Source organism: Atractosteus spatula, chromosome 12 (genome assembly GCF_055471065.1).
Source record: "Atractosteus spatula isolate fAtrSpa1 chromosome 12, fAtrSpa1.hap1, whole genome shotgun sequence".
NCBI lineage: Eukaryota > Metazoa > Chordata > Actinopteri > Semionotiformes > Lepisosteidae > Atractosteus > Atractosteus spatula.
The window spans coordinates 36432864-36446097 of NC_142717.1; the positions used below are offsets into that span (position 1 = coordinate 36432864).

General features: G+C 41.6%; 2 protein-coding genes across 3 annotated transcripts; one reads left to right on the top strand and one right to left on the bottom strand.

Moving 5' to 3' along the window:
- The first annotated feature begins 383 nt into the window (after positions 1-383).
- On the top strand, positions 384-3384 carry sack1a (scaffolding CK1 anchoring protein A). Its single transcript, XM_088929637.1, has 4 exons — positions 384-893; positions 1817-1984; positions 2169-2293; positions 2532-3384. Exons 1-4 carry the CDS (start codon positions 384-386, stop codon positions 3064-3066), a joined length of 1338 nt encoding a protein of 445 aa, XP_088785763.1. The 3' UTR covers positions 3067-3384.
- Positions 3385-5074: 1690 nt separating this feature from the next.
- Positions 5075-11890, bottom strand: c12h8orf76 (chromosome 12 C8orf76 homolog). 2 transcript variants are annotated; one of them, XM_088929387.1, is made up of 7 exons: positions 11731-11888; positions 11317-11415; positions 10602-10745; positions 9216-9679; positions 7754-7886; positions 6756-6839; positions 5075-5158 (listed from the first exon to the last, which is right to left on the bottom strand). In XM_088929387.1, the coding sequence occupies exons 1-7, from the start codon at positions 11833-11835 to the stop codon at positions 5117-5119; spliced, it is 1071 nt and encodes a 356-aa protein (XP_088785513.1). In that variant the 5' UTR covers positions 11836-11888; the 3' UTR covers positions 5075-5116. The 2 variants fall into 2 exon arrangements, with proteins under 2 accessions (XP_088785513.1, XP_088785515.1); XM_088929389.1 differs by lacking the exon at positions 5075-5158 and having other exon boundaries at positions 6008-6839; positions 11731-11890.
- Positions 11891-13234: the final 1344 nt, after the last annotated feature.

Consider the following 13234-nt stretch of genomic DNA (forward strand, 5'->3'; position numbering starts at 1 on the left):
CTTTGTTAACGTGCAGGAACACAAATTAAGGTTTTACAAAACTCTTTATCATTACAAAACCTTGCTTGAAGTACAGGAGCTAATCATGGGAAGAACATGTAGTTAAATTATTAAAATCACCCCCGGACCTATGGTTGTTGAATTAAGGTTAATCACTGAGCAGAAGTGCCAGCTCCATTCTCATCACTGCCTCTCAGCTGCTCTCTACCCCCTTATGGGCAGGGCGTGTTGAAAGAGCACCGCTCTCACAGTATGCAGACAAACCGACGGTTAACCACTGTCCCCTGAGGCACCCCTGCCGTTTGTACTTAAACGCCTGCGTCCTCTCAGCTGCCTCTGGAGCTGCAGCGGTTCAGAAGCAGACGGAGCCTCCAGCGTCCGCGATGAGCTGGGTCCACTCTGTAGGCTGGTACCTCAAACCCAAACAAGTGGGGAAGATCAAGAAGCGGGTGCAGGAGATGAAATACCAGTCGTGCCCGCTGTCACGGATCGACCTGAGCCACAACGAAAGCGTTCGGCTGGCCACCGACGCGCTGCTGGACAGCGGACTGCGGGCTTACGAGGAGACGCTCACCGCCGAGGGGGAGGTCGACTTCCTGTCCCAGGCGGAGAAGGAGTACATCTTAAGGAGCGCCAAGGAGCCCTCACCGGCCGACGAAAGCCAGGCTGAGGAAGGGGAAAACCTGGGGGAAACGGCTGCTCCTACAGAGACGTCTGTCACCTACTTCCCCACTCTCTCCGAGAGCGAAGCCCCTGCACTGGATTATGGCTGGCCGATGGCAGAGAGCAGATACTACCTGCAGGGGAAGCCCAGCGTGGAAGTTTATTTTCAGACGGACAGATCAAGGAGTATAAAAGACCTCGTTCGCGAGTATATCAGCAAAGCCACTACGGTAACTATGGCCTGCTGTTTTTATCAGGGGAGGTGGGGAGTGTTGCAACACATTGCACAGCTGGTAGGTGAGCAACTTGCCGCAACCAAGAGACCCAAATGGGCGAAATGGCCTGCTCGCGTTTGTCACCTTCGTTCTGTGCTTTTGTTGATGGCAAGCTTTGCAAAAACAAGAATTGTGCACTGAAGTTCAAAGCATGACATTGACAGGCACCTGCTTGGTGAATTGTTAATTATAATAGCTTAACAGCATTACTATGTTTATCTTAAAGGGACACTCCTGAAAATCTATATTTGATTTAACTGTTGAGTGAAGCTCAGTATCTAAAGAGGGAACCAGGCCATCTTCAAACAGTATTAGTGAACAAGAGGGGGAGAATACAGGAATGGGCAAATTTACTTCACTATGGGCAGAAGGAGACAGTGCGCACTATTTACAGTATGTGGAACCTAATATAAGACGATACTGCCATGAAGCTTTAAAGCTTGTGTCTAGATCAAAATATACATGTTTACAGAGGACTGTACAAGAAACAAGACAAAAAATACATCATACAAATTGTTTGAAAAACAACATTGAAACAAACCACCGTCACAACACAAATGTACAAGGATGTTAGTGCCCATTCTGTTTCACAAGGGGAAAAATTTCTTCCAGTTTTTTTTTTCCCATGTGCTTCCTCTTCAGGCAAGAGCACATCTAACCATTACATCATTTTCAAAGGATTTTTCATAGGCGTAGAGATGACAAAAGACATGGTCCAGCCAATGGAGCTATACTTCTGTGAAGATCTTGAACTGATTTGTTTTTCATTCTTTAACACACTTTGATGAATGAACATAGTGGTGAAACCCCCACGATCTGACATCTATGATCTGTATGACCATTGCCTTTTTTTGGGGATGTGTGTCGTTACTGTGCAGGTGCTGGCAATTGTGATGGACATATTCAGTGACGTGGAGGTGTTTTGTGACATTCTGGAAGCGACCAAAAAGCGCAATGTCTCCGTCTACCTGCTACTTGACCACATGAACCTGCATGTCTTTACTGAAATGTGTGAGAAACTGCAGATCAACAGTTCCTACCTCACAGTAACACATCTTTTATATTTCTTTTTCAACCTCATGTCCTCTGTTTTAGACTTAAATACGTCTATGGTAGTACATTATCAACAAAATGTGTGTTAAGGACTAAGATTTGTTCTTAAAGAAATTAAGAAGCATACATAAATCAACACAAAGCCAACTCACATTTTGTCCTTTTCTCTTTCCACAGAGAATTTCTGTTCGTACTGTGACTGGAGATGTATATTGTACCAAGTCTGGAAGAAAGTTCTCCGGTCAAATAAAGGAAAAGTTTGTCATTTTTGACTGCATTCATGCTCTTGCTGGGTCATACAGGTCTGTAGCAAGAGTCCAGTTTGGATCAGACTTTACAAATAAAACCGAGTAACTCTTGACATTTGTCCTCACGATAACCTGGCAGCGTAACTGTAAAAGCTGTCCAAAAAGAACACAAAATCAAGGCAAGCATGACTTGAACGATGAGTTATGTTTTTATGTTTTTGATGTCCAGATCTAGGTTATGACTAGCGAGGGTCATGCGAACTCAACAGTTTCCCACGATTTGTACTTCCAGCTTCACGTGGCTGTCGGCGCAAGTTGACAAGAACATGGCGGTGCTGTTCAAAGGCAGCAGCGTGAAGCACTTCGACCTGGAGTTCCGGCAGCTCTACGCCGTTTCCAAGCCGGTCGGCGACTTCCCCGCGGGGGGCTGTGCGCTGCCCTTCCGCCCGGGGGACACACAGCTGCCCCCGGCCCAAGACGGCAGCATCGCCAGTCAGTCCGACCCCCGCAGCGTGCTCTGCGGCTACAGCGTCCCTCCGCCACGTAGAGCGACGCGGAGGTATTCCGACGGGACGCCTCCGGTCACACTCGCTCACAGATTAAAAACCAACGCGCACAACCACACAGCTACTCCCAGGGAACACTGGAAGCCCCAGATGCTCCAGAATGCCCGACAGAGGTCCTTCTCCAGCGACTACACAGTGAGGGATACAGCACAGCCGCCACTCAACGTTTTTGGGATGATCCCAGGCCGACCCGACATCCAGGTTCCGAGACTGGTCTCACGTTTTCGCTACCTGAATAAACCAGACCTCATACCACTTTAGTTACACTCCCATTATAGAGCTTTGTGAAGCACTTCAGGCACAGAAAAAAGGTCATCCTTGACTGAGCTGATAATAAAAAGGAACTGAACAACGCATTCATCATTTCAAACGGACAATGTGTTGTTTTTAAATGGCATTTTCCAGCACGCAGAGGAGACTTACAGTTTGTAACCTGTTACATTAATGCAATAAACCCTGAGCTTTCCAGCAAGATCGATTAAGAAAACTCGCTCGCGAAGATAACCTGACCAAGAGACTCTCCCATCCAGAAAATAACATGAAAACATACCAAAAAATAAAACTACAAAAGACACCAAATAGGTACCAAAAGAAACAATGGCAATAGCATTTAGTGCATTCAGTTGTTATCACTGGTATAATGGTACCTAAATCTGACAGTCTCAAGTCATTATCATTGCTGTAGGTAAATCATGGTAGTTTAGTTATTTTCCTTTTTGGCAAAAGATTATTAAAAGTGTCACAGTTCAGATAGTGGACTGGTTCTGTTGTCTGGTGGCTTAGCACTAGAATGTATAGAAATATCCTAGCTATCGTGTAGTAATAAAGAGGTTATGAGATACAGAATACCTGGTACTTTCTATATTAATTTGCAGGGAAAAAAACAAAAATATATTTATATTGTTTTAATTTACCTTAGATACAATTATTGTGCAACAGCTTCTGTCAGTTAGTTTGTGTAAATACGAGTCGAATTTATCACAACATAACAGTAAATACTGTAAGGCCAATGAAGGTATCAAAATTTTGAGTTTTAGAAATCCAAAAGGTATAATGACTTATCAAGTAGTATTTTAAGTATGAGTCATTGCAATGTGAGTGGCTTGACACAATTAGATTTTTGGAGTTTTCCAAAATGTAAATCCAGTGTTAACGTGCATTACAGGAGACCGAGTTGCTGGTGGTTGTTTATAGATATGCCACGGTGCTTTTTAAAAGACATACAGAAATTACATCACAGGAACACAACTCAGATTTTCCTATAAGACTTTCAACAGATTACACTTTGAACCCGAGGGTATGCTTTGTGCCGTTCAAATTATTTGGGAAGCTTCTTTACAACGTGTGTGACATCCTCACACACTGCCACACCCCATGGAGTACTTAAATAATGTCTGCAGATGTATAAATAGTCCTGGAAGCGTAACTGTTGATTGACTTATAAAATGTCACTAATTAAAAAGTATCAAACTTCACAATATTTTCAATCTGTTTACTTCCTGACTGTGGGCTGGAAGAGTTAGCCTAATTCTTCAAATTGTCTCCAGTTTCAAAAGTAAACATCACTTTCACAACAACTTCATTCATTCACCTTTGTCTTGAAGACCCATGTGAACATTCGTTTCCAGAACTGTCAAATCGCATCACACTGTACAATAGTATATTTTAAGCCTTCATAAAAAATACATTGCTTGAAAAATTGAATGATCCCCAATTATTTTCATGCCACGTCATTTGAGATCACCAACTGAATCAGCTCAGCTAACTGCTACTGCCAACTTTTCTGCACTCCTCAGAAAAAACTTTACTGTAAATGTCTGTAAATATTGTGTTGATTTTATCTGCTTTGGCAACACTGTAATTTATCGGTCATTCTATTAAAACTCACTGAATCTGAATAAAGTTTCAAACATCTACTCCTTCAACACACCCACCTTCAGAGCCAATTGTCATCTGATTTGAGCTCCATAGGGACTTTGGGGATATTAAGGGGCACTGTATCAATCACTGATGTCACTGATAGCTAGCCTGCAGACATCGTGTCCCAGGCATTGATGTTGCATGCCAAATAGTCCACCTAGGCTTCAGATGGGACTAATAACATAGTGCAACCTGCGTTCTAGCTGTGTTTCACTGATTGGGTTTCTGAGGGAGAAAAAATGACACGTTAATTTTATAGGACAATACAGGAAGAAGTTTAAATATTGAGCAAGTTATTATTTTAAATAATTTCCATTACCTATAACTCTCACCAGGAGCAAGCGGTTAGAAAATGGGACAGATGGATGATCTCCATTGTGTATTGTCTCACTCAGTGCTGATAATTCTCTCTGTTGCCACTGCTATGAAGGGTCTGTAAAAAGGAGTTGCATATCTATGATCAGTTGCTCACAGCCCCTTTTCTACTAAACAAGTTGTTTTTGTACTTTTTTTTTTACTTTTCAGTTGAATAAAGAATTCCGTTACCCAAGCAGAGTATGTAACCCTACCTCCTGTAATGAGGTCAGAAGAAGTATAAAGTATTTGTGAAAGCTCTAACACTCTGAAACTGGATTTTTCCCCAAAGTCCCTCCCTCCATAACTGAATAAAGAACAGTTCCCCCTGAACCCTGAGTCTTCTTACTCAGTGAGGTTCGTCAATAGCAATATTACTTTTTACATTTTAATATGTGACTAAAAAACAGTAAATCAATACTTTGCGTATTAATTAAATGCTTTCAAATCATAGATCACTTCTAGAGAAAGATGAACAGTTAGGGGTTTTTTATGTATATGCAGAAATTCTTTGACAGTGAATTAACACATCAGTGAAATGAAGTGGCCATGCAACACTAATGAGAACAACAGCCTCAAGCTCTTCTATTACTCTACTGGATATATGAGAAGGAGAAAGAGATCTTTCCTCTCATACCAATGAAGTGAAATATGTTTCTGCACCACCCATTATCTTCAGTGGAATCCCTTTAATTGTGACAGCTGACTACTGCTAAAGAATATGTTCAAAGAATTCTTGCAAGTAAAACAAAACCTCTCCTTTCTCAGCCCATACAGATTGTCTATTAAAATACAGAACATCTGTTTTAGAAGTATTTTTCTAATTCATCTCTACTGTTTCTAGAATCTAACTGGTAACAGAAGACAGATAACTGAGTTTATAACACTGTTACACAAAATCAAGTCATAAAACGCATTTATTTTCTGCTCGTGTGTTTTACTGTAAATGTTAAAATGTGGCAAAGAATACAATCGTTAGATTAAAAAAATATCCATTAAAAACCTTGCAGTGTAGTTTCTCCTGTAGGACAGGCACGGCACAATGCAGAAGCAGTAAAATAATTTTTAAAAAGGAACAACTAATAGGTTTATTCCATGCTGAAAAAAAGAAGAAAGAGAACACAACGTTTCGGCCGTGGAGCCTTCTTCCTGAAGAAGGCTCCACGGCCGAAAGGTTGTGTTCTCTTTCTTCTTTTTTTCAGCATGGAATAAACCTATTAGTTGTTCCTTTGCAGCCTACGCATGCTGACGCAGCTACCCACCTGAACTACTAATTTTTAAAAAGTTGCTTACTCTGTTAAAAGAACTCTAAAACTGAACAGGTGATACAAAAATCCAAGGTCCTCGCACAGTTTCGCCCCTGAACAGATATCTATTTTCAATATAGAGCAGTCAACAGCCCTCGCGACAGAAACATCTATTTATGTTGGATGCTTTTAACTCTGTACAACAGCATATTTCAAACAGAAGAGCAGTTGCTCTTCCGGAGTGAAGGGAAGAACAGGGAGGCAAGAAAATGTTATATAAAAAAAAGAAAAGGCTCCTGAAAACAATATCTTTCGTCCTTTTCAGTGTTTCTGAAAACAAGCATCTCTAGCAGTCCAGGCTTCAGACGTGATGATTCTCATTTTCAATCTGTTAAACCACTTCTCCTCAAAGTCCGAGTTAGGGCTCACTGTAGCACAGGTTACAGATGAGAAGTTCTCTGCCTCCGGGCTCTCCTCTCTCATCTTCTCCGGAACAAGGTCTTCACTCATCTCCTGCAAACACAGCAACCTCCTGCTTCACCACGTCAGTTTCCCAAAAGAGCACTCAGGATGTAAAGGATGTTAAAAGAAATGTCTTTTTTTCTGTATTAACAGACAAAAATACATCTCTGCCTCCTGCACCTCAGTCTTTTTATGAAGGTGCATGAGTGGGTTTTTTTCCATTTTTTAAAGCTGTATTTCAACAAATGTCACCAGAACTTACTATGTCACTAAAACGTCTTAATTAAGGTCAGAACACAAGGCTACAGTAATTAGCACATTAAAACCAACCAAAAACAAAGCTCATGCTCACATTGCTGATAAAATCTTCTAAAATACCAGACTAGCTGACCTCAAGACCAGGACAATTCTGTGTTTTTTAAACATGTTTATCTGTGAGTAGTTTTGACTGATAAAGTTCCTTTTAAACACCAAACAGGTTTAATGTGGGTAACTATGACTCTGTGAATAACTATTCATAGAAACTCTTGAAATATTTGGAAGAAATGGAACACATAACCATTAACAGAGTCAACGGGCTAACTCCCATTCCTTAAGGATAGTGCTTATGCAAATATGGGTCCTTCTTGCTAGCAAGAATTTTTTGAACACAAGAAAAGTAACAGACAAGAAGAGGCCATTCAGCCCATTTGGTAGTTAATCGTTAATTGATGTGAGGATCTCATCCACCTCAAGAAAGAAGCCAGGGTATCACTCTCGTAACCCTTTCTGTAAAAACAGTACCACAGGTTCTTGTATTTAAATTAGTGTTTCACTGTTTATTCTGAAGCAGCACACTGGGGTGACCTTGTCAGGTCATAATCTGTTTTGAAAGATTACGCCCTTGAATTGTAGACCTGAATTGTTAGGGACTTGCGTCAGTCTTGAGCAATGTCCATATTTCTGGTACCATCGGTATACCTCACCTCTGTGATTAAGTGGAGTATCTCATCCTGTAGTTCCAGGCTGTGGAGTGCATCTTCAATTTCCTCCAGGGCTCTCTTGTTGCTAAGAAACACGAAGGATAACTGCTGAAACTTCACCATGTGGAACAGTAGCCTGGCAGGAAAACAAAGAACTTCATTTAGAACCAGCATCTTATTAATGAATTCCAGTGGTTACAAGGAGTGTCACTACTCACAATAAAGTGTTAGCCCGTAATCTAGACCTTTTATTGTGATGTTTTAAACGGGGCTTTACAGATTCAGTACGCTTAATTAGACAATGTTCTCATTGTGCTACCTGTTTACGTTTTGTATCACCCATGACAGATAATAAGCTGGCCCATTTGGTGTTGTCTGTTTGAGTCTGTATAATCAGTATCCTTGGCTGGAGACTCGCGTGAGAATAAAAACACCTTCACTCTCAAGGACAGAAATATCATGAGCAACTCTGAATTCTCCTCATTGCCCAACAGCAATCTGTACTGTAAACATCCCTGTAAAGGCCAGTGAAACAGGGCTGTTCAATTATACTGGTACTGTAGGTTCTTAATTATAAGAATAAGCACTATACTTGCTTCCAGCCTCTTTTGCACATGCTTAGTTTGTTATAATGAAGCAAATGAACTGAGTGGCAAGTGTTTCTATATCTTAAATTAAAACGCACTAGGGATTCCTTAATATGAGACTGTGCTCTTTCTCAAACACTACCTCCGGAGTTACTGAGACCATTTTGTTTAATACACCAATACAGAGGTCAGGATATATACATGATGCTCTTCCTAAATCCCCAGGATTCTGAAACAAGATGGAGTTTTACATTTTCCTTTAAATTGAAAGACAAATTTCCACCTTACCTATCTGTCAAGATAAATACTACTACTGATAGATGCTGTACTGATAAATGTGATCAAAACAAAACAATCCACAAAAGAAAAACAGCGACTGAACATTTGCAACATTTTTTCAGTCATAAATTTTAAACGACAAATGATCTTCTGATAGTTACTAAAAAGTGGCTAATTAGCCATTTTTCCTTGAATCACATCAGAAGCCCCTATCAATCGGTCTGATCGGTAGATGGAAAAGTTAATCAGTCGATTAGAGCACCTTTCTTATCATGCGCTTTACACAGACAGTATTATTCCCGACAAAAGCCTAAAAAGGGCGTTCATTTCTTTTCTTTGGGATTACAGGGTGACATGAGCACTCAACTCAGGGCTTTAAGATCGTGGTCTTGGGAGTCCTGCTTGTCTGTGCATTTTAATTCCAGCTCAGCTCTTCACAAACCAAACTAGACTGGCTTAACTGGACCTTAACAGCTTCTCCCAGCTCTTCAGATGCTGCTGCTTTACAGAGACAGTGAAAACCTGCAGGCAGACTGGCCCTCAGAGACACCCCTGGCCTTAGCGTTAGAACGTCACCAAGAATTTAGCCTAGAAATTACCTTGTTCTAACAAAACATATGCAGGACCTCAGCCAGATGTCTTTCAGCTCGTCGTTTCTCTGCTTCTCAACGGCTGCCGTTTCTTGAGGCTCCCCTCTGCCTGGGTCAGGCTGTGGGCTTTCTGATTCCTCTTGGCTCCGAGTCAGCCCCTCACGCTGGGGCTCCTCAGGGGGTTCCCTCAAACAACACAGCGGACGAGGCACGGCTAAGGGGCCCCCGTTTTCCATCACCCGGGCTCTGTGATGGCACGTGCCAGTCTTTGCAGGCACGGAGCCTGACAGGGACCGGAAGAGGTGCGTGTAGGCCGCTGCCAACTTCTTCCAGTGCCAGGGATTGTAAGGCAGGAGGGAAACGAGCTGCTGCACAGAGGAAATCTCCTTCCTAAGGTCCCCAGCGCTGTGGTAAATGAACCACTCCAGGTTCAGAACCGCTGTGAGGTGGCTCGTATTTGTTGCCTCCTTCCTCTATTCATGACAGAGAAACAATCAGATACTACGTGAGAAACATATTATTTATTAGCTCTGATGCTTCCTTAACATCATGTAGAGAACAAACCAGTTACACACACTGTACTTGTGTATCAGATTCTAAGACTGTGGAGGAGCACAACTGCCTGACAAAAGAGCTCGGAGCTAGATCAATACCGACCGGAATATAAAACAGGTGTGCTGGATGACGGGAAGGACTGTACAACAGAATTCCAGGATGTTATCACAATAGGTCAAATGTCTAAGCTCATCTCTGAGCCACACACGAAATGTGCTTTTATCCGGATAAAGATCAGCAGAACGTTTTGAAACCTAGCAGGAGACAGATGCATGTGTTTCATGTAGTGTAATCATTAATCTTGATGTTAAAACTCAAAACTGACCGAAGTGCTTGAAAAAAAACCCTGTGTAATGTAGTGCCAAAGGGCTCAGGCTGTGCAGGTTGAAGACCCAACCTTGACCTTTCAGAAGCTCTGCACAATTATGGGAATGATTACTAACAAGGGGCACACAGGTTACGCAGGACGGGAAAAACAAGGGAAGTGTAACTGGCAGGCAGAGGACAGGATGTGCTGGACTGGGATCCTTGAGACATGATAACAAGTAGTAAAAACGTGAAGAGCCTTTGTGAAAATGAACAAGCCTTGGAGATGCAAGGAAAGGTCTACTCATGCAGTTGCGTCTGCTTCTGATTTTTGAGAATTGCTCACGTGATGGCGGACTCTCTGCGCCGCACGATCTCCCCGTCAGCAGATCGAATAAAGCTGCTCTGTTGAACTCCCTCTCTCAACCTTTCCGATTCCTGGTTTGGATTCTCACAGGGCCCCCCGGCCCATGTCCAGGGAACTCATTATTACCGAGGAGACGATCTACAGACAGCAGCAGCACAAATCCCTACCAGGGGTTGGGCGATCTCCAGGGCCATCTCCCACCTGCCCAGCTGACAGTAGCACCGGGCCAGAGCTTCCCTCACATCTCGTCTGATGGCAATGTTGCTGTCCGGCACCAGTGCAAAGCAGTTCGCGTATTCGGACAGGGCTTTCTGAAAGCGGAAATTCAGATATCATAGACGCTACTGTATAGTTCCAGTCCACACAATCTTAAAAACAAGCTTCAGAATTCAAAAGATTCAGGAGCCAAACCCAGCAATTGACAGGCGCAAGGCAGGGTACACCCTGGACAGGACGCCAGTTCATCACAGGGCACACACAGACACAGACACAGACAAACACACACACTCTCACACCAGGGCCAGCTTTCCCAGAAGCAAATTAACCTACCAGTACGTCCGTGGACTGTAGAAAGAAAACCAGAGCACCTGGAGGAAACCCACGCAAACACAGGGAGAATGTACAAACTCCATGCAGACAGCACCCCAAGTCAAAAACTGAACTCAGGCCTGTGCAGCCCTGCTGTTACTAATATGATAGTATAAAATTTATAAAGGCACTGGTAATTAATACTTCATAAAAAGACTGTGTCTGTCCTTGAATAAAAAGAAGCATGATTTCCTGTAGTAGGCAACAGAGAGTGCAAGAGATTTAGTGATTAGGGAGATCAGCAGTGATGATGTATGAAACTGACCTCCAGCCCTTCTAATTCAGCCCTGGTACCTGGTAATCTCGGCGCCTGTATGCCAGGTCTCCCCTAAACTTGAAGACCTTCTGCTTCTCCAGATCATCATCATGTGTGGACACTTCTCCACAAAACCACTGCATCAAAAAGTAACAGAAAAGAGGTTAATAAAATACTGTTCCTACTTAATATCTACTAATTTATATAAGATACTTAATATCCATCTGGGAGAAGTTTTGCAACGACCTTTCGTATTCTTGGAAATAAAATAACTTCGTATCGTGTATATTCTTTATTGGTTTAACCACATTTTCTCACGACTCGACTTTTCATTCGATAACGTTTAAGATTGCAATCTGGTTTTTAAATAACTTTACTGCCGTACAAACAAGCTCCGCTGCAAGTACAGAAGGTATATTGATCGTGTAGTGTAAGATTAGTAGGGTACTTACTCCTGGCTCACAGCATTTTGCGTTGTAAGAAGAAGGTTTAGATGAAACACGATCACGGGTTTCTGCGAACACTGAATCGTCAAATGTAAAACCTAAAATTTCCATCTGGATTATTGTATCGCTGCTTTTTAAGGTCCATTGATGGCATACATTTGTGTTGCACTGTAAATCCACCGGCGGAACATCGCAACCTGTGTCTTGCGTTCCCAGGAACGTTTTAATGGCTGGTGCATTTGAAAGATTTAAATCAGAGCAACAGTCTTATTAGTCTTATTCTTTTTTTATCATTGTAAAGTTTTTTCTACTCGGGTTAAATTCGGGGCGACATTATCAGTTACGAATTATGGAAGGAACAACAGAAGAATTAGTAAACGCACAGAAGAAGCGGACGAAATTCAAAATGAGTTATGATGCAATTCAAAAATAGGGCAAACAACCGGTAACTCACGTTTGTTTGCTTACCAACATACCCTAAATACAAACTGTGAACCTTTAAAGAATTTAAAGAAAAAAGGCTGTTTATGTTGACATTATTTACATATTCTAGACTCTAATGTGTAGCAATAAAAAAGCGAACAAAAAGCTAGTCTAAACTGTATAGTTTAAAAGCGAAGAATTTAAATCAATTGGTGTTAATATTAAAATGTACTTAGCACTTATGCCTTATTACATTTGTGCAAATGTCGGTCACCCGTTACAAAAAAAATAAGTTACTCTGCAAATAGTACAGATTGAAGATCTCAAAGGCCGTGTGCTCCACTGAACCCTAAAAAACACCGCCTGCTAACGTCAAAGAATTATCTGGCGTGGCAGTGCTGGTGATTCTAACAAGTAATTTGATCGATTTGAATAATGTGTAGTCTTCGGATGAATGCAGCGAAACTGGCAAAGTGAATACCCTGTTTTCTAAAAATGTTAAATGCGTGAAACAGTAGCTGTTGAATTTAGTACTCCAGCCAGTGTTCAGAGGCAAGTGATTATGTTAATGATAAATAAGAACATTCGAATAGTTTAATTAAGTCATACCGACAATACAGTGCAACTCCTTAACTTCCACAGGAACAAGGGTGTTTGTTTTGAGCATCGTTTTTGAATTCACACAGTCTCTGTGGGTTGACAGAATACGTAAATGTAAGAAATTAAACTAAAACACAAATATATGAATTGCAACAATTAAAAAAAAACGACATGAAATTCCATGGATTATTTTCATTACATTCGTTGAACATATGCAATATTTTTATGCATAACATCCCTAAATGTCTTACACTTAAGTACAAAAAGTTAATGGTGAGAGAGAAATTACCTGTGGCACAAAGTCTGGAAACAACAGAGAACGGGCTATTTTACATGGGATACGGACTTGAAGGCATTGTCAAGCTCACATATGTTATCTTCAGAGCTCTGGCCCAACCAATCGTGCACACAATGTCACAGAACAAGATTTCAACACAATCTGTAAGGTAAAACTTTAATGGTTCATGGCAAGGTGAAACGGTAAGAC